At 38.9% G+C, this 18,276-nt stretch overlaps 1 protein-coding gene across 6 annotated transcripts in view; it reads right to left on the minus strand.

Moving 5' to 3' along the window:
• Positions 1 to 18,276, minus strand: part of FMNL2 (formin-like 2) — a 277,844-nt gene that overhangs the window by 28,251 nt on the left and 231,317 nt on the right. For all 6 annotated transcript variants that reach the window (XM_012726431.1, XM_012726458.1, XM_004674653.2 and 3 more), the window contains 6 exons: positions 12,493 to 12,567; positions 8,874 to 8,984; positions 6,132 to 6,281; positions 4,298 to 4,399; positions 1,980 to 2,292; positions 1,447 to 1,656 (listed from right to left, as the gene is read on the minus strand). In XM_012726431.1, the coding sequence (XP_012581885.1) occupies positions 1,447 to 1,656; positions 1,980 to 2,292; positions 4,298 to 4,399; positions 6,132 to 6,281; positions 8,874 to 8,984; positions 12,493 to 12,567 (961 nt within the window). The remainder of the gene's footprint in view (positions 1 to 1,446; positions 1,657 to 1,979; positions 2,293 to 4,297; positions 4,400 to 6,131; positions 6,282 to 8,873; positions 8,985 to 12,492; positions 12,568 to 18,276) is intronic.

Consider the following 18,276-nt stretch of genomic DNA (forward strand, 5'->3'; position numbering starts at 1 on the left):
GGTGAATGATATATTAGATTGTGCCTGAGAGAAAGGAAGCAGAACCAGACTTGACACACACCATAGTGGACATGTCTAAGGGGCCAGAAAGGAAAATCTCATTAATGAGTCCAGTGCTTGGGACAATGACTGATTTTCACACCTAGTCACTAAAAACAGCCTGTTGACAGAACACATTTTTGGGGTTTCTTAAAAGAGTTTTTTTGTTTGTTTATATTCCAAATTCCAACAGCCCCACAAAATGACACTCAACTTTATACTTCCAAAGCATTACAAGTTCCAGAAGCCAGTGGTAGATGAAGGAAACCTTGTAAGTTAGAAATAAGTCACTGTTTTTACAGTGAACAATACTTCGAATGGTACCTTGCTAGTTTCTTTGACAGTTTTATAGAAATTGGGGTGGATGTAAAAGCCTCAGATTTGATGTGGATATTAAGTGAAGATGGCTTTCTGGGCAGAAAAGAGCTTCAGTCATGGAGATGAATTATCCCTAATACTGGAGCAGCTAATGGGATACTCAAAGGGATGAAGCTGAGAAAGGCTGTAAAACGAAGACTGATTTTCAGACTTTGGAGGAAAAGGCTCTGAGCTACTGCAGCCTTGAAAATGGAAACTACTGGCACGGTACCTCTTCACTGGAAATGAGACCTCAAGCAGAGCCTGCATGGAGGAAACAGAATTAGCCAGTGTCTCAGAAATGGCATGGCAAAGCTTGGAGCAATTCCAGACTCCAGGAAAGCACTCCAAGACTGCAATGGTGGCTTGAAGGATTTTAGAAGAGAGTCAAACTTCATTTCCATGAGTCAAAAATAAAGAACTTAGTATTTCAAGACATCTGAACAACTCTCTTCCTCTCATACCACACCTACTGCATTGTAGTTCCCGTGAGGTAAGGATGCAGCAATCTATCTCCTGCTTAGCAGGAGAACATGTATTAACTACTGGCTGGAGATACTGCACTTGATTAAATTTGCCCTTGAAGAAAAATTCCACTGCAGTGAATTCTGATGTCTTCAAACATTCAGAGGAAATGCCTAGAAGCCTAAAGCAGGTAATTCCACAGGAAGGAAGGAGGTTTCCTCCTTAAGCAGTAACATCCCAAAAGCTTCCCCAAAAAAGTCAGAAGCACTCTGTGTGAAAGCCTTGACTACTATAGATGTCCAGAACATATCTTGATTCCTAAGCAGGAAACCTCTCTCTTCCTTCTGTAAGTAGGAAGACAGTGTGAGATCAGAACCTCCTGGCAGCAAGAGTGGACAAGGCCTTCTCAGAGGAAAATGTCTACTGTACATGACAAATTCTCCTTTGTTGCTACATTTACAGGGATATTACAAACAAGCACAAGATTGCATGAGACCTAGACGTTCAAAAAATGGCTTTAAGCCTTCTGAAGTAAGAAAAGTATTTTTGTTACATAAGTACCAGGATTTTAAGTTATGCTCTTACCTGCTAATCCTGAGTTGAAAACTACTGTGGGCGAAGATGTTCCTGGCAGTGGGGGTGCGGAGGGAGGAGGAGGGGGTGGCAAAGGAGGTGCTGGTAAAGTCTCAGCTGCAGGACCAGGGAGAGGAGGAGGTGGTGGAGGAGGTGGGGGTGGTGGGGGTGGTGGGGGAGGTGGAGGTGGCGGCATCGGTGGTGTTACTGGACCATTTTGCACTAGCAAAGAGAAGAAACACACTGCTTTGAAAATGGAAATGGTTTTTCCTGCAATATGTCACATGCACCGAAAGTCTGTACATATAAAACACTGAAAAGGACAAAGGATTCTTTTCAAACGCTAAGATTTTCTCATAGACAAATGGGGACTATACTGCAACATATATGATTCATAGTGAAGGTTTATCATCTTAACCTCAAGAAGCAAAAGTTCTTAAAATCAATTAATAAAAGAACATGACAACAAATTCAGGCAAAGGACATGACTGGAGATCGGGTCAAAGAGGTAAAAATAGCCGAATACCAACTCAGAATCTTCTCACCTGCTTCAGGTGCATCTGAAGACAGAGGCAGTGGTGGGGGAGGAGGAGGCAAGGATCCTGAGGAGGCAGCCCCTGCTACTGGTCCCACACAGTTACCCACAGCCACCTCTGACCCCGTGGACAACGTGCCAGAAGCCACAACTGGCAGGATGGCAATGTCCCCATCCCCCTTCTTCTGAATTTTAATGGTTCCTTGTTTCTCCAGTTCATGAATCTTCTTTTCCAGGGTTGACTGTCTTTGAATGGCTTCTTCTTTTTCCTTGACCATTTTCCTTAGTGTATGAACCTGTGTATTTGCATCTTTGTAGATTTCCTAAGGAAGAGTCATAGTCAAGAGTTTGTTTTCCCATGACATTTGTGTATATTACCATCAGACAATAATGGAGGATTAAAAAAAACAACAGGCCCTCCCTGGTGGCGCAGCGGGTTAAAGCACCACACTGAGAAGCTGAAGCCACTTCCGCATGAGTTCGATCCCTGCCTGCCCCCCCCGGAGGTGACCACATGGCGCGGCAGACCTCTCCTGACCCGCCCGCTGCTCCCCTCAGCAGTGTACTTCGTCCATCTGCCTGTTCTGCTCCCCACTGTCTCTGGTGAATCCTCTCACCGCCCCTGAGCCTCTGGCCTGTACCCCAGTTCTGTATGTACAAATAAATATTTAAAAAAAAAAAAAAAAAGAACAACAACACTAGAATAGGAATAGAAATATTCACATAAATAGAAATTTTATGGAACTCAGCCAGAACTATTAAGTCCCATTAATTATCAAATACTCACTGATAATGCATGTAATATGCTGACATTTTTGTTGTTAATGTAGTTCTTTCCATTAAGTTGGTTAACTCAATTTTCCCTGCAGATAGAGAGGGATGGGCAGAGATGACCCCAAAAAATAATTTTATAGCTTATGTTGGAATATGCTGAGAGTATTCTGGTGGTGTGGCAAGTATTACTATCATTTATTGTGAAAGGCATTTGTAACTCCTAGCTACATATCAAATGAAAGTAGACAAAAAGGTTCTAAGTCATATTTGGGGAGAAGGCACCCTGGGATTAAAAATCTGCAAAGATGGAATAATCTACTCTTGAATAACCAGAGCCTGATTGTTCTAGAATAGATTACTCAGGCCCTGACAATGCCCCTTGATCAAGCTTGGGACAGTGATTGTAATATATTCCCTTCAGTAATGCAATTAACAAAACAGGCCAATGCTTCATTCCACTAATTACTTATTTCTGTCTGGGTTTTTAGCAGGAAACAAAGAAGTTATAATTTTCAATTCAAAGGCTGTCCTGGTTCCTTTTAGCAGGGGCCCACAGAGGTTCCAACGAAAAGGTTTTATGGAACTCACTTACCGGGCCTTGTACATGTGATCTCTCACCACAAACCACCAGGAGGCAGGGAAACATTCTTCACACCCTGTCTAGTATTAATAATCTAAGAGTCTGAACTTGAATTGAGTCCATATGCTACAATTTTGACTCACTGGCATGCCAGAAAGTAAATTTCCTAGAGTTAACTATAGGACATGTCAGAATATCAAGCAACACACAGAGACATGATAACCATCACATAAAGCAAGCCATTTCATTAACAATGGTGTAAAGGCAAGCCATTTGCTCCAACTGCCCTAGGCACTCTGCTGCTTTTCTGTTCTATGCCGCTCTATGCCACTCCATGCACATTGATGGATGGCACTCCATAAATACCTGACACTTAAGGTAAAACAATGCTAAGGCAACTAAAGTATCCAGGATCTTGGAATAATAAAGCAAACTGGTTTTGCTTTACCCCTTCCCCCACCCCACCCCCTTTTTGTTTGTTTGTTTTGGTTTTTTCTGGGTTTTTTTTTTTTTTTTTTTTGGGTGCATGCCCTTAGGTCTCCCCTGTACTGAGATTCCACCATTTCCATGGCAACTACCAAATCTGGTTTCAAGCAGAAGCAAAGCAAAAAAATACAAAGAAGCTGAAGTCTTAATAAAAATAAATAAGTAGTATGAATTAAATCCATGCGGTTTTGATTTTCAACAAAATGGGTGATCCACAGAATAAACCCTGACACATGCAGATGGGAAAACTATTATTGTTCCCAAAAGCTGTGATAAGAAAATCGTGAAGTTTCAAAATTTCATGGCACCCAATATGTGTGTGTGTGTATATGTATGTACTTTTCATCTGAGTATCATCTCTAATGTGGTTCCACAAAGAGGCTGCATCGATGCTCTGTTCTGACATGAACATGTTCTGTGCTCTCCTTGACTGACAGGGAGCACTGCCCTGTGAGGCCCATCTGGGGCATCTGTCAGGTCACACTTACTCGAACAACATCCAGCTCCTTGTTCCTCTGCATGAGCTGTTTTTCCAGTTCCACAATCTTTGACATGGCTTCATTCTCTGTATCTTGCAGTTTTTCAGACAACTGTAAAGTTTTGAAAGGGAAGCTATGTCACAACATGGGATCAATATGGTCAGCTTCATGGTTCTCAGAAAATAGTCTCAAAGACCATTAGGGGCTATCAGAGTCCTACATGTGTTCTGCAAGTTGCTTTCTAGAACTGTTATAATATGGCTTCTGAATAAATGCTGTTTTTAAGAGGATTTAATAATTTATACAGGAACTTCAACAAAACCTGTATATCAGTCCCTTAGTGTTTTCACACACAGAATGTGACTCTTCATTTCTGCAAGAGCTAGCAAGAGTGGAAAACAGACGGTGTGAAAGAAAGGAAGCCTACCTTTCTCTCCCTAAGAAAGGTCCATCAGGCAAAAGCTTGAAACTGTTGGTCTAGTAAGTTTGGTTCTGTTTCTATGGGTAGCCTACTGAAAAAAATACTGTTCTTGTTTGACCCAAACTACCCAAATAAATCACTCTGGAAGGCAGTTCAAATAAACAGGTGGCCTGCTACGAAAGTGGGTTATGTACGTATAACTACATCGCAAGTTTGCTGCTAAAGCTTCAAGAGAAAGAGGCTGAATGATATGCTGGTTTCTTTTCCACATAACAATGTGAATATAACATGGGAACAACTCTACACCAATTTGAACAACTTCTGATTTTTCACATCTCACTGAAAATAGTCAGGCAGCAAGATAAGGAAGAAGAGTGGAGACTTCTGCTAGTTGTGTTTAGAAGAGAATACTTAAGATACTGCTCTTCATTAGCAGGTGTCAAGTGCGTCACTATATCAATTATAAAGGGGAAGGATTTGGTTCTCCAACTTGGCTGAACCTCAAGTCATAAAGATGACTTCAAAGTAGTGGGGAAGGGAAGCAACAAAAAGCATCCCAATTCTCTTAATTAAGAAAATTAATGAAATTTTCAAAAGGGAAAAATAATATCCCTTCAGAGATAAATCATTTCACAATCAAGGGCACAATTGGAATTCATCAAAAGAAATCAGTTCTCATATGCTTGGGTGTAGTGAAACACTACTCTTTTCACTCTTGCAACATATACATAATTTTCAATAGATGAACTAGTGAACAGCCTCTAAACGCCTCTGACTCATATTCAAGTTGGTCTGTGGAAAGAAAAATCCCTCCAAGAAAAACAAGCCCCTGCTTTCATACAGAGTTGACATTAAACTGACAGGGCACCTTTCCTGAAGATGAGATATGGGAAAGCTTGCTGATTTTCTTGAAAATATCTTTTGTTGAAATAAATCTTTTAAGAAGATAGGCAACCATAGGCAGGTGTGTGCAGAACGGCATCAACAAGACATTAGATCATTCTGCTCGGGTGTCTGTGGGCACGTTTGGTAGATAACAACTCTGATTCAAAAAAAAAATACATATTTACTTGGAACCAAATTCACACACTGAAAATATTATAAGATCTCATTTGAGCTTTGAAAATTTCCTCTAATAATACCAATCATCTGACTCTACTATGTAAGTAAGATGGCCAGGAGCTCTGGACTCAGCAGAAAATGAGAAGAAAAGCTAAGGTAATACAGCAGATACCATTTAGTTTTAAGTCATATATTGCCTTCTTGGAAAGAATCTTATGACTCTGGTAACTATCTCAAATTGTAGCTCACCCCTGCACTCAAACTCCATTCATTTACTGCTATAAAAACTAAAGTCAATTCTGCTTTGCACCCAGTAAAAAAAAAAAATTAGAAATTTTTCTTCTTGTGCGATGTAATTACATGAGAGATGTTTTCTTCCAGTTCTTCCACCCTTTCCAATGCTGCATTCTTGGTTTCAGCATCTTCCAGCAGAGCCCCCACGTCAAACACATTGTCCAAATAAGCCTGAATCTGTACCTGCAGCTTGTCACTCTCAGTGTGTTTCAGCTTCTAAGAGTCAAAATCCAAGAGAAGCAGGCATTAGCATGTTTGTGGAACTAAAATATATTATTACCCAAGAGCTTATAAGCTTCGTCTATTCCAGAGTCTCATCTTTTCCAAGAGGAAGTCTGATATATCATCCTCCTTTTATTAGCATTGTAGAGTGACTAGCTAAGAGGACACCTTTAGACTATTTCTTAGTAAATAAGCTCTCTCAAACAGAAACGTTTCCTCTCTAATCCTGTAGATTTCTTCCTCAGGTAGGTATACTATGTCCTATAACTTTTGAAAGGGGTGAAATAAAGACAACAGAAAAAATTAAAAGCAACTCTGATAAGCAGCGACAATCACAGGTAAATTAAAACGTGGGGGCACCTGTGCAGAAGAGAGTGGATTGGATGGAATCTTGCCTAGGTAGTGATGACAGTAACTGGGGGAGAATGTTAGGTAGGAGGCACTGTAGACACTGACAGTGTTTTTGATTCATGGTTTTGTTTGGTTAGGTTGGTTTTTTTTTTTTTTTTTTTTTTTTTAAGCAACAACCCTCTTTTATGACTTCCCTAAGACACTACTCATCATGAGGAATTTAGGGCTCCCAAAGCACAGATGAGGAAGCTTTCCCCATCCACTAGCTAGGCAAATAAGGCTGGGCATCCCAAAGAAGTCGATTAGCTCTACAGTAAAATTAGAGGCCAAATTAATCCAGTGAAACTCCATTAGGCATAAACATAATTAATGACTTTCTATGGGGATTAAATGAGTGGGAAGAATAATACCTAGCACAATGATGATATCAATAAACATTTGTTGAATAAATCAATGGTTATTTAACAAGGCTAGGGTCTTATAACTAAAGAAGAATTTATGTGTTTCATGTATACAGTAATTCTTCTAACTCTATCAGGATGTAAAAACAAGAGATCAAGAAGATAATAAAACTTCTTTTTTAAATATGTGCAATTTTTAAGAATTCCACTCCATATAATTTCTCAGAAAAATGAATTTTCATATAGGTGTAACTGGAACTCTACAACTTAGCTTATTCTGAGGAGAGTATGGCCTATCTTAGTTTAGGAGTGAGAACTGAAAAATGTAAGTATAAAATGGAAAGCAGGTTAGCAGGATTTTTCACAAGAGTGACAATGAGGACGTGTTACTAAATCCTACTGTGACCTGGAGCCTGAATAGAACACTGACCGCCACAAAACACTAAATCCAGAATACCACTAAGGATCTACGTGCGGCCCTCCCTGGTGGTGCAGCGGATTAAAGCACAGCACTAAGCTAAAGCCACTTCTGCATGAGTTCGATCCCTGCCTGCCACAGAGGTGATACACACGGCGCGGCAGACCTCTCCTGAGCTGCCCACTGCTCCTCTCAGCAGTATACTTCATCAGTCGGCCTGTTCTGCTCCCCACTCTGTCTCTGGTGAAGACTCTCACTGCCCCTGCACATCTGGCCTGTACCTCAGTTTTGTATGCATAAATAAATCTTAAAAAAAAAAAAGAATCTACATGCCCAATTTTTGTTCAAACACTGCAACTCAGAGCATGTGTGGAAAAAGCACAAACAAACCTTGACCTCAAAGCAGGAAAAAAAACTTTTTAGTACACTATTCTGTCAAAGGTATAGATGAGTCTTTAAACATAAAATAATTCAAGTAACTTTAATGGAAGCCCATGCTTTCCTTGTTGAGATATTTTAGGCCAGTCCACCCAGCTGCTCTGCAAGGCAAGGCTATAAGCTGAAAAGCAATCAGTGACATGACTGCTGTTATGCAATGAATAGGGGTTACAGTCTATATGAATTGCCTGGCTTTCCCCTTCAGATGGGTAGCTTAAGTCTGAGACAATTAAGTGAAGTACCATTACATAGCTAGAAATGGAACTGAGGTCAAATAATTCTTCCTTATCACTAGTGGTCTTTCAAATTCAAGTGAACCATTCCTACAGAGAAAACAAAAGTGCCTGTGCATCAAAGGTCAAGGTACAAACCTATACACCTTTAGTGACTCGCATCCACCTACCCATCAACTTTCTCTCTCTTTGCTGAAGAACTACAGGGAACAGCTACACTGAGTACTTCAGCAAAGGAGGGAGAGAAAGAAATTTTAGACCTTCTACTTCAGAGATCTAAAAGTGTAACTTTCAAGCTACAAAGACATCTAACAAAATTTAACAGTTACATGAAGAAGTCTCTACAGTCCATTTCCTCACTGTGTCACTGTAGGGCAGACTTGGTTTGACTTTCCCCACCCAGAGAGGTTCCCAGAGAAACCAAGAAAGGGAATGCCCAATAGCCCAGAAAAAGGATGCAATGACACTTGACCCAGACAGAAGTGAAGAGCATAGAAAAGCTGTTGCAAGAATATATGAAGTTATCTAACTCTGGTACTAAAAGGCTGAAAGCAGAAGACCGGCAGGAGGTAGAAAAGAAACTAGTTTCTCTGGAAGACTGCATTACATGGGTTCCTTTTAACTAGCACTACAGTGTTGGGTTGCATAGGACTTTAAGCAATCTTCAGTCACTATGGAAGTATATCTTCAAGGACAGGCAATAAATTAAGTCTTAAATTGAAGCCAAAGGCTATACAATACTTACATCCAAGTATTCATCCAGGCCTAACTTGGTAAATTCATACTGGAGGTGAACTCTGAAATTCATGTCTTCTACTGAATGTACTACAATATTAATAAACTGCATAGAAGCCACCTGAAATGAAACTGCCAATGGGTTAGACACACTCCAAACTTGTTTTCCCAGTTTTAACATAGGCATATGCTTTCAATTTTGCTAAGCCCACAATTTCATTTTCATTGGGTCTTAAAAATATTTTATGACTTTTTAAAATTCAAGTCATGAAGTATCATAATAAGATACCACTTCACATCCACTACATGGCTATAATTAAAGAGAACGATAATAACAAGTTGTTGTCAGGGATGTGGAAAAATCAAAACCCTCATTTATTGCTGGTGGGGATGTAAAATAGTACAGTCATTTTGAAAAGTTTGACAGACTTTCAAAATGTTAAATTCAGAGTTACCACATGACCCAGTGATTCCACTTCTATGACTATATACTCAAGAGAAATGAAAATGTACATTCATATAAAAATTTACACAAATATTCACAGTAGCATTATTCATAAAAAATGAAAAATTGGGGGGAAGCTCCAATGTTTAACATCACATGGCTTTTCTTAAAGTATGACAGATCCACACAATGGAATATTATGTAACAATAAAAAGGAATGAAATGCCAATACACATTATAACACAGATAAACCTAAGAACATGCTAGGTAAGCTATCAGTCACATATTTGATTGCATAAGTGGAATTTCCATAATTTCATACGAAATATCCAGGATGGGAAAACTCTACAGAGATAGAGGTGGATTAGAACTTGCCTGGCACTGGGGGTTGGAAAAATGAGGAACAATTGCTAATGGGTACAGAGATTCTTTCTGGGACAACAAAACATTCTAAATTAGATTACAAGTATATATACAACCCTGCAAATATACTAAAGATATTACATAGGTTAGGTAGGAAAAGTAGATGATGTGTTAATTGTATCTCAGTAAGCCTTTTTTTTTTTTTTTAGTTTTATAGGTATATACAATGAAATATATAAGTTATCACAGGTATATTGCAGAAATATTAATTATTACAAATTAAATTTAAATTACCTCTGACAGCATCACAAGATAAACACGTCTAAAATTTTACTGTGGCCCCACCATACTAACAGGATCCTTATCTTTTGATTTTTAATAATCAAGCAGTTTCCATTCCATAAAACTGCAATGTGCTGCATTTACTCCTTTCTCACTACATTGCCGTCTGTGACCCTTGTACCTGCCACAGAGAAAAACCAGTTCCCAGTTCGGTAAATAACAGAATAGAGTTCACTAGATCAGTTTTGTTTTCAATGGTAACAGCTCATTTATGGTTAAAAGATTTTACTAATATTTCCTTTTTATGGCTAAACAGGTACTCTGGCAAGAAGGTAAAATGATGGTAGGACTCAGATTCATCTTACTCTGCAAATAGCCTTACTCTTTCTCTCTCCCCCATACTTTATTGCCTTTATTTCTCTGAAGTATTTTTATTGAGTTAAAAGTCAGTCTTCTCTGAGTATATGTTTTTCACTGACTATCCCTGGAAGAAATGTATGCTTTCCCAATACAAGGGCTCTGTCCTGTAATTGCTAACAAATTACTTCAGGGTCTATGGTTAAATAACCTAAAACAGTATTTTTTTTTCTTTTGTTCATAAAAAAAAAGTACAGGAAAAGTTCTTATGCTACATTAGAAGAACTTATATTTTATGAGGAATATGTTGTTTGGAAGGTCACATAACTTAACAACATTCCCAAGACAATTTATGAAAAGATTCATTTTCTGGAGGAAAAGTATGATTGGGTTCTGGCATCTTTCCATTTTTCTTCTGAATGCAGGAAGGTCTAACTGATTTATTGAGTTTTATAGTATGCCTAAGAGGCAACTACTTGTTGGTGACACATAAGCAGAGCACACAGTACCTGCATACCAGAAATCCCAAATAAGGTTACTCAACTCATATGCAGGTGAATAAACAAATTGATAGGAATTATGCTATCTTTTGTACACAGTAGAGTTTTGGTTTTTCCTTTTTTCTTTTTTGGAAGGGCTTCAGACATGATTATAATTTCAGTAGAAACTCAAAAGGCACTGAGATCCGACGGGTATAATAAATGACTGAAGTGGGCCTTGTGTACTCATGGTGTGGACCGTGACAAACTGGAAAAGACATTTTCAATATAAAGGAACAAGGGCTACATGCTCTAGCAGTTGATATGCTGCAGGAAGAGGAGCGTAGGGTTATCATTAACACTGTTTTCATGTGCAATTTTCAAATTTTCTTATGAGAAGACATCACTGTCAGACTAAACTTAGGAAGTCTGTAGGTTGGCTTCAGCCTATGAACCTGTTTGCAACCTCAACTTAAAGGAATAATTAAGTTCCCCCTCAGAAGGTAGAGGAAAGACCACTGATAATGTGAGGCTGGGCATCACCTCTCTTTACCTTTTTTCCACCAGGGCAAACATTAGCTTTAACATTGCAAAAAAAAAACCCTAGTAATAAAAATCAAAAAGGCAATGTAAACATTTCCAAGTTCACATTAATTTTTAATTAAAATAAAATACAAAAGATATGCTTTGTGGAATAGAAGAGATTCTATACAAGAATTTCTTCTTTCACTAATTTTGGAAAAGGTTGAGAGCTAGGATGCATAACAAATTTGACAACCCAGAAAAAATTTTCACATAAGTGGGTAGAAATTTAAAAAGCTATGATTCGTATTTTACAAATCACTGAGGCAATTCAAATTAAAATTTGTCTGATATCCTAAGAACAGGATTTAGAAGATCCAGCAATATAAGAACTGAGACATGTCCTCAAGGCTCTAGGTACTCTCAGAGATTCAGGCAAGTAAGGGCTTCCTGGGGTCAGAAGCTCCCTAGGTCAGATAGCCTGCAGATCTGTTACAATTAAGATGCAATACTCTAACTCAGGAAATTCTCTATTTTCTATAGTAGATTCAATCGTTAGTCCGGGATTGATTTTTGGTATTTGAATTCAGAAGTGCTCAAATTCCTTTTGTTACTACTACCTGCAGCTAATGTTCATGCATGTGACATAGCCTTCTAAAGAGCAAGAATATGCCTTCACAGTATTACTGGAGTGGGAAATAGATCCAAGGGGGAGAATCACTACAATATATTAATTAGAGGATACATACACTCAATTCTACAGGCCAAACCACTTTAGTCTTTAAACATAGTAGGAAGAAATTCTCCGTAGGTTGGAAATGCAAAAGGGCAAATAGTCAATTCTTAGGAATCATTGAAGCACTACTGACAGCTAAACTTGGCCATCACAGGTACTTAGACTAGATTTTAACTTCCTTTTCCTGGATAGATAGCACCACCCTTTGTTATTTAACGAACTAAACTAAAAACAAATGCCATAAAGAAAAAACACAGACTAAGATGAATAGTATCAGTTGGATCTATAGAAAGTGATACCAAATTTTGTCCAATGTACACATATATATGTATAATCATACATATACATCCACACATGCATATTTTTGTAACTATAAATGTAAATATAAATATAAATGTGTTGAACCCAAGTTTATTTTATTGACTATAGTACTGAAATAACTCACCATAAAATCTATATTATTGTCTTCATTCCTGAAGTGTTCCATCAACTTCTCAAACCGCTGTTTTTCTCCACAAACCTGAAATACATTTTTATCATGCACATGAAATTACAAACATTCCAAAACTGGATGCAAAATTTTCAGCATTAGTAATTATTTCCAGGATACCTTTTTTCCCTTCTCCCTCTCTCTCTCATAATATCTTTTAAGTTAGTTAACTAACAAATAGCAACATGAGTTAGGACCAAAAATTGATCCTTGGTTTCTTTTTGCATATTCTCTTGATATTTTGAAATCACTGTCAAATGCACTTTTAAACCATTGGTTATCTTTGCAGTCCCACCAATTTTTTAGCCTGCATTAATAATACCAGAATGTTGCTTACATATGTTGTCAAAGAGTGATCACAATATACCTTTTTTTTAAAGGTTTATTTATTTATTCATACAGAACTGGGGTACAGGCCAGAGATGCGGAGGGTGAGAGGATTCACCAGAGACAGTGGGGAGCAGCACACAGGCAGATCGAAGAAGGACACTACAGAGGGAAGCATGGGCGGGCCAGGAGAGGTCCCCCACGCCATGTGGTCACCTCCAGGGCAGGCAGGAATTGAACTCAGGAGGAAGTGGCTTCAGTCTCTCAGTGCTGTGCTTTAACCCATTACGCCACCAGGGAGGGCCCACAATATACCTTTTTATAAGCATACTTTTAAAACAAATATGCTAAGATTCAGTAATTCAGGATATAAATTCCTTAAAGAGCAAATTCAAAATGTTCATATTATGTGTAAAGTAATTTAGTACACAAACTATAACACAAAAGTAAATGAGAAATGTTCGTATCTTATATTAACCCATTCAACTTGAGAATCGAAAATTGTAGTAATTTGTGAAGCTGCACTCTAAAAGCCTGAAACAGGTTTTCAACTTTCGCTCATGTTTTTAATTCAACAGGGAAAAAGCAAATATAAGACTGTGAACACTAGAAACTCACATTATCGGTTTACACATAGAATTAAATACCTGGAGTGAAAAACACATACTAACAGAAAGACTTGTGTCAAACAATAACTCTCCAGAAACCTAATCACAAAATCAAAAGATAAAGTTTAATTCTGCCACCAGTGTCCTGGTTACCTTTTTTAGAACAAAGTCCTACATCAACTGGCTTGTTCATTCCCTTTTTGGAGAATACCTTTTTCAGTGTATTTAACCTCTAACTTAACACAAACTTATAACTGGATATAAGAATGTAGCAATAATTGGTCCATTGGCCCTACATAGGTTCAATGACTAAAAAGGTAACGCACTAATAATCAGGGATGATGTCCAGGGCATTAGAAACACTGGGTTTTAAATGGTCAAATAAAGCACATATGGGCAGTAACAACTATTTATAGCCTGTTAAGAAAAAGGGGTGACATCAAATCCAGAGCAATCAATATGGGGTAAAGATCCAAAAAATTACTGTACAGCCAGGTAGATGGAACTGAAACAGGCATCAAGAATGTTAAATATAGGGCCTGCCTGGTGACCTACCTCCCTGGTGATTATCATTGCTATGGCTTGAGTTCAACCCCTGACAAGGGAGCTAACCCACATGACACAGCAGACCTCTCCTGTCTTGCCCACTGTGCCCATTAGCAGTGTATTTCAGTAGATCTACTTGTTCTCATCCCCACTCGGTCTCTGGTGAACCCTCTCACTCCCCACACCTCTGGCCTAGACCCAGTTCTTCTACACAAAAAAAGTGTAACCAAAAAAAAAAAAGGTAGAGTCACAAATACATGTTTTTTCAGAAACCCTGTAGTCTGTCAACAGACAAATCCATGCCGAGAACATGTGTGTTGAAATGAAGAAATTATCTTTAATCTCCAAAAACAATGGGCTCAAATATCTTCCAACTTGCAGCTGTTATGAACATAGTGAAATGATTCCAAATGTATAAAACAACACTGCCAACATAGATACCAGCTTCAGGAAAACTTTCAAGAATTATCCTACTGAGCATTCCGCTCTACAGTGAAATGTAGGAGGGTCCCCAACAATCAGCTAGACAAGACCCTCTTTGTAACAGTTGAGACTGCTCTGTTGCCAAACTCTACTAATGGATTCAAGGTGGTGTTTTCTAACATTGTTCCACAGGAACAGCATGGATTCCAGAGGCCCCTTGATTTTTTGCACAAGGAAAGGAAGCGTGCAAACCAGATTCACATTTGTTTCGATATTATTTTAGCCATCATTAAACAAGTGTATACTACAATCCCACAGGAAATGGGAAGATATGTTTAGGGAAGGTTGGTAAAAGTCATGTACCACATCAAAGGAAAGTCAGCTTAGCTCACACAGCTCACATCTGGACCACCCCACACACTTGGTTAAAATAGGACCATCATGGCTGAACGTGCCTCGTCTCTCCTTTGAAACTGGCCTCAAATTAGAAAACTGGTGAGGATGAAAGGAAAAATAGACTGACTTTCAGTTATTTTCAGAATCAGCACATTGGCTTCTGAGGGGATGTTCTCACAGGCATCATCAGGACGAATATAAGAACTAGAGCTTATTTGTACATATGCTATTGAGTATCATATATTGCTACACATAACTTTCATCTGCCAAAAGGAAAACTTCAAGTAAAAAAAAAAAAAACTGTACTATTGCAACTGAAAAATTCCATTTCTTGACTTTATTGATTGGTATTTCTTATAATCCAAAGAACTTAAAACATCAATGTCCTACATCACTATTATTCCCTGGAGTAGGTGGAATAAGGAGAGAACTGAAGAGAGACTGAGGTGGAGATGTGATTATTTTACACACTAGATTATTCCAGAGAAATCAGACTTGCACTAAGAGCAGCCAGGGCTACCACAAAGTAATCTAGCAGAAAAATAAAAGTATATGCTCTGGCAAAGCATATATTCTACCATAAACGAAAAGGCATCTTCATTTATAAATAATTTATAAATCAGTCTCATGTGGATAAATTCACTAACACTGATCAGCACTGTGTACAGTGAGCACACTCAGGCAGGGGTCCCAGACTGCAGACCTCAGTCTATAGGTCTGGCAGCTGCCTGCCCACCCCTGGAGTGCTACCTAACATGTGCGACCCTCTGTGTACCTTGGCACTCCCAAGCTGCTAGGCTCTGAAGGTGGAATGGGACTATGCAGGACATGGAAGATTGGACTGTAAGTTCTGGGTTACAACTGACAGCCTCTGCCTCCACTCTGCTGTCAATTTCCCTGAACTTCAGTGTTTCACCACTCTTAATTCAACAGCCTTAGATTACATCTCTGGCTTTCAGATCCTACTTTTAAAAAGACACAGGGTGACAGAAGAATATTTTGGGGGCTCCAAAGGCAGGGGGCCTGACAGGGAAAGAAAAGCCCAAATAAAGAGTTTTGGGGCTTCCGTCCTCATTTATCTGATTCTGCTTTATTATGCTGAGTTGCATCATAAGGTTTCTTTTGAAAATAAAGTTTCATTGAAGGCTTTCGTGGTTAATAAAAGTTTGAGAACGCTCTTTCACTCAACATCTTAAGTTCTGAAATTTCTAATCTATGCATGGCAATTTAACATGATATTCCCACACTGAATGGGCTGTAAGTGCTTCACAAACCTAATTTATAGATGCACTCAGCTCTGCAGGCTCTGTGTACCAAGCAAAATGTCCAGGGCACTATCTTAAGGTTCTGGCTGACTCAAGTTTTCAAAGTGAATAAATTCTGCCCTACCCAGAAAATATAGGCCACACCCAGGACAAGCAAGAGACATTTCCACTTCAAGGAGAAATGAAGCAAAAGCATAACTCTTGCCAAAAAATAGCTCAACTCTGTTCTCCAACATCTGCAAAAGACATTTCTGAACAGAGTCCCAAACCATTTGCATAAATCCGGGCAGCAATTTAAAGCATCTCTAAGGGTGAACAGAGGTTAGAGGATGATTTCCCCAAAGGCTTCTAGGAAGAAAAAACAAAAAAAGGTTTTTCACAAAAGCTTTGTAGTAAGTGTACTATCTTGCTAACCAGATGCTGAAATGAAGAGAATGCCAGCCTTCAGCTACCTCTCCATCCCCCTTCAAGGTCAGGGACTGTCTCTGGTTTCTCCCAGCAGCAGTTCTCAGGGCACCACACAAAGTGTGCAACAGGAGCGAGGCCTGCTCTTATGAGGTGGCTATAAAATATGGGTTAGTTATATAAAAATTAAAGGCCCCTTGCTTAAGTGCTTCCTCCTTGCCTGGCGCCTGCCTTAATGCCTTCTTTTTCTTTCCTCACAATAGGCCCCTGTGATTCACAAGGTTCACTGCAGGAAGGCACTATTTTAAAGGCACAGGCTGTAATAACTGATTGGCTGCTTCACAACAAATGTTCTGTTTTCTTTGCAAGGTTGCATGAAATAAACAGTTAATTCATAGAGTTAGTCCTACATGAAAAGCATCTTTAAAAAAAAAGAGGTGCAGGGGCTTCACCAGAAACTGAGTGGGGAGAAGACAGGCAGGTCAGGTCAACAAAGTACACTGCTAAGGGGAGCAGCGAGCAGGTCAGGAGAGGTCTGCCCTGCCCTGCAGCGCCATGTGGGTCACCTCCAGGGGGATTGAACTAGCACTGAGCAGCTGCACCTAGCTTGCAATGTTGTGATTTAACCGCTGCAAGTCCAGGGAGGGCCATGAACTACATCTTTAATTTTTCATTATGAGACCAACAGCCTGGAAGTTACTTGACATTTTGGTAGCCTAACACAATTTCTTTTCTGGGGTATTCTGTGATTATTGGTATCTACTAGCTTTTTTGCCCAAGGTGACTAGAGATTTCACACATTGACACCAAATAGCTGCCATGACAGAAGCAGATCACCAGGACTTGCTGCTGATTCCTATGTTTCCTTGGGATTTAAAAGCAAAACATTCATCAAATTGAAGCATTCTAAAACTAAGCCACCTTATCTCATTCTACTGAAGGAAAAAAATTAATGAAAGCCAAACAACTGATTATATCTCAGGGAGCATGCAACCCCCCTCAGAAGTTCATAAAATGTTTCTATCAATCTTGGACCAGTAGACATCTGATTATAAGCCAGAGGTTTCATCTACATAATGCTAAGCACTCTTGTGAAAACTTCAATCACTTTTCCAGATGTTTCCAAATATCCAGATGTTTGGCACCAGGCACACAAAGCATCCAGATGACTGTTTTACTTTCCTTGCATATATTTTGCTGTTGTGAATAAGGAACTGACATAGAAGCAAAAGGTTAGTTAAGTCCCTAAAGAACAACATGTTGACACACCACACCTTCAATGAGAAATGCATTTTTTTATCATTCCTCTGAAAAAAGATGACTTTCATTAAATTCTAAAGCGTAAGGCTCCATAATATAATACTTCATAAATAACATCTTTTCGGAAATAGTCCAACTAAAACCTCTCTGTTTCAATGTGAAACTCACATCTCCTGGTGACCAGTAAGGACAGATTTTTTTCAGGCTTCTGTTCATCCAGGAAGACCAACACCTTCCAGTTCTTCAATAGAGACTAATATTTAAATAGCTCTCTGAAAGTTAAGTTACAAACACCTTCAGGCATCTCTGCAAGGACTTAGCCACTAGTCAGATTCTGCAGACATAGAAGGCAGGTGAAGATTATCCTTTATTTCATTAATTTCCCTCAAGTTTTATCCTGTAAGCACAGTCAAGCAAGGCAAGAGAGGGAAACAATGACACACTTCCAGTGGTCATCGTGTTTTCTCTAAACCACAGCAAGGGCACATGGTAGAAAGTGTTTTAAATCC

Source organism: Condylura cristata, unplaced genomic scaffold, assembly GCF_000260355.1.
Source record: "Condylura cristata isolate star-nosed mole 26May11 unplaced genomic scaffold, ConCri1.0 scaffold00002, whole genome shotgun sequence".
NCBI lineage: Eukaryota > Metazoa > Chordata > Mammalia > Eulipotyphla > Talpidae > Condylura > Condylura cristata.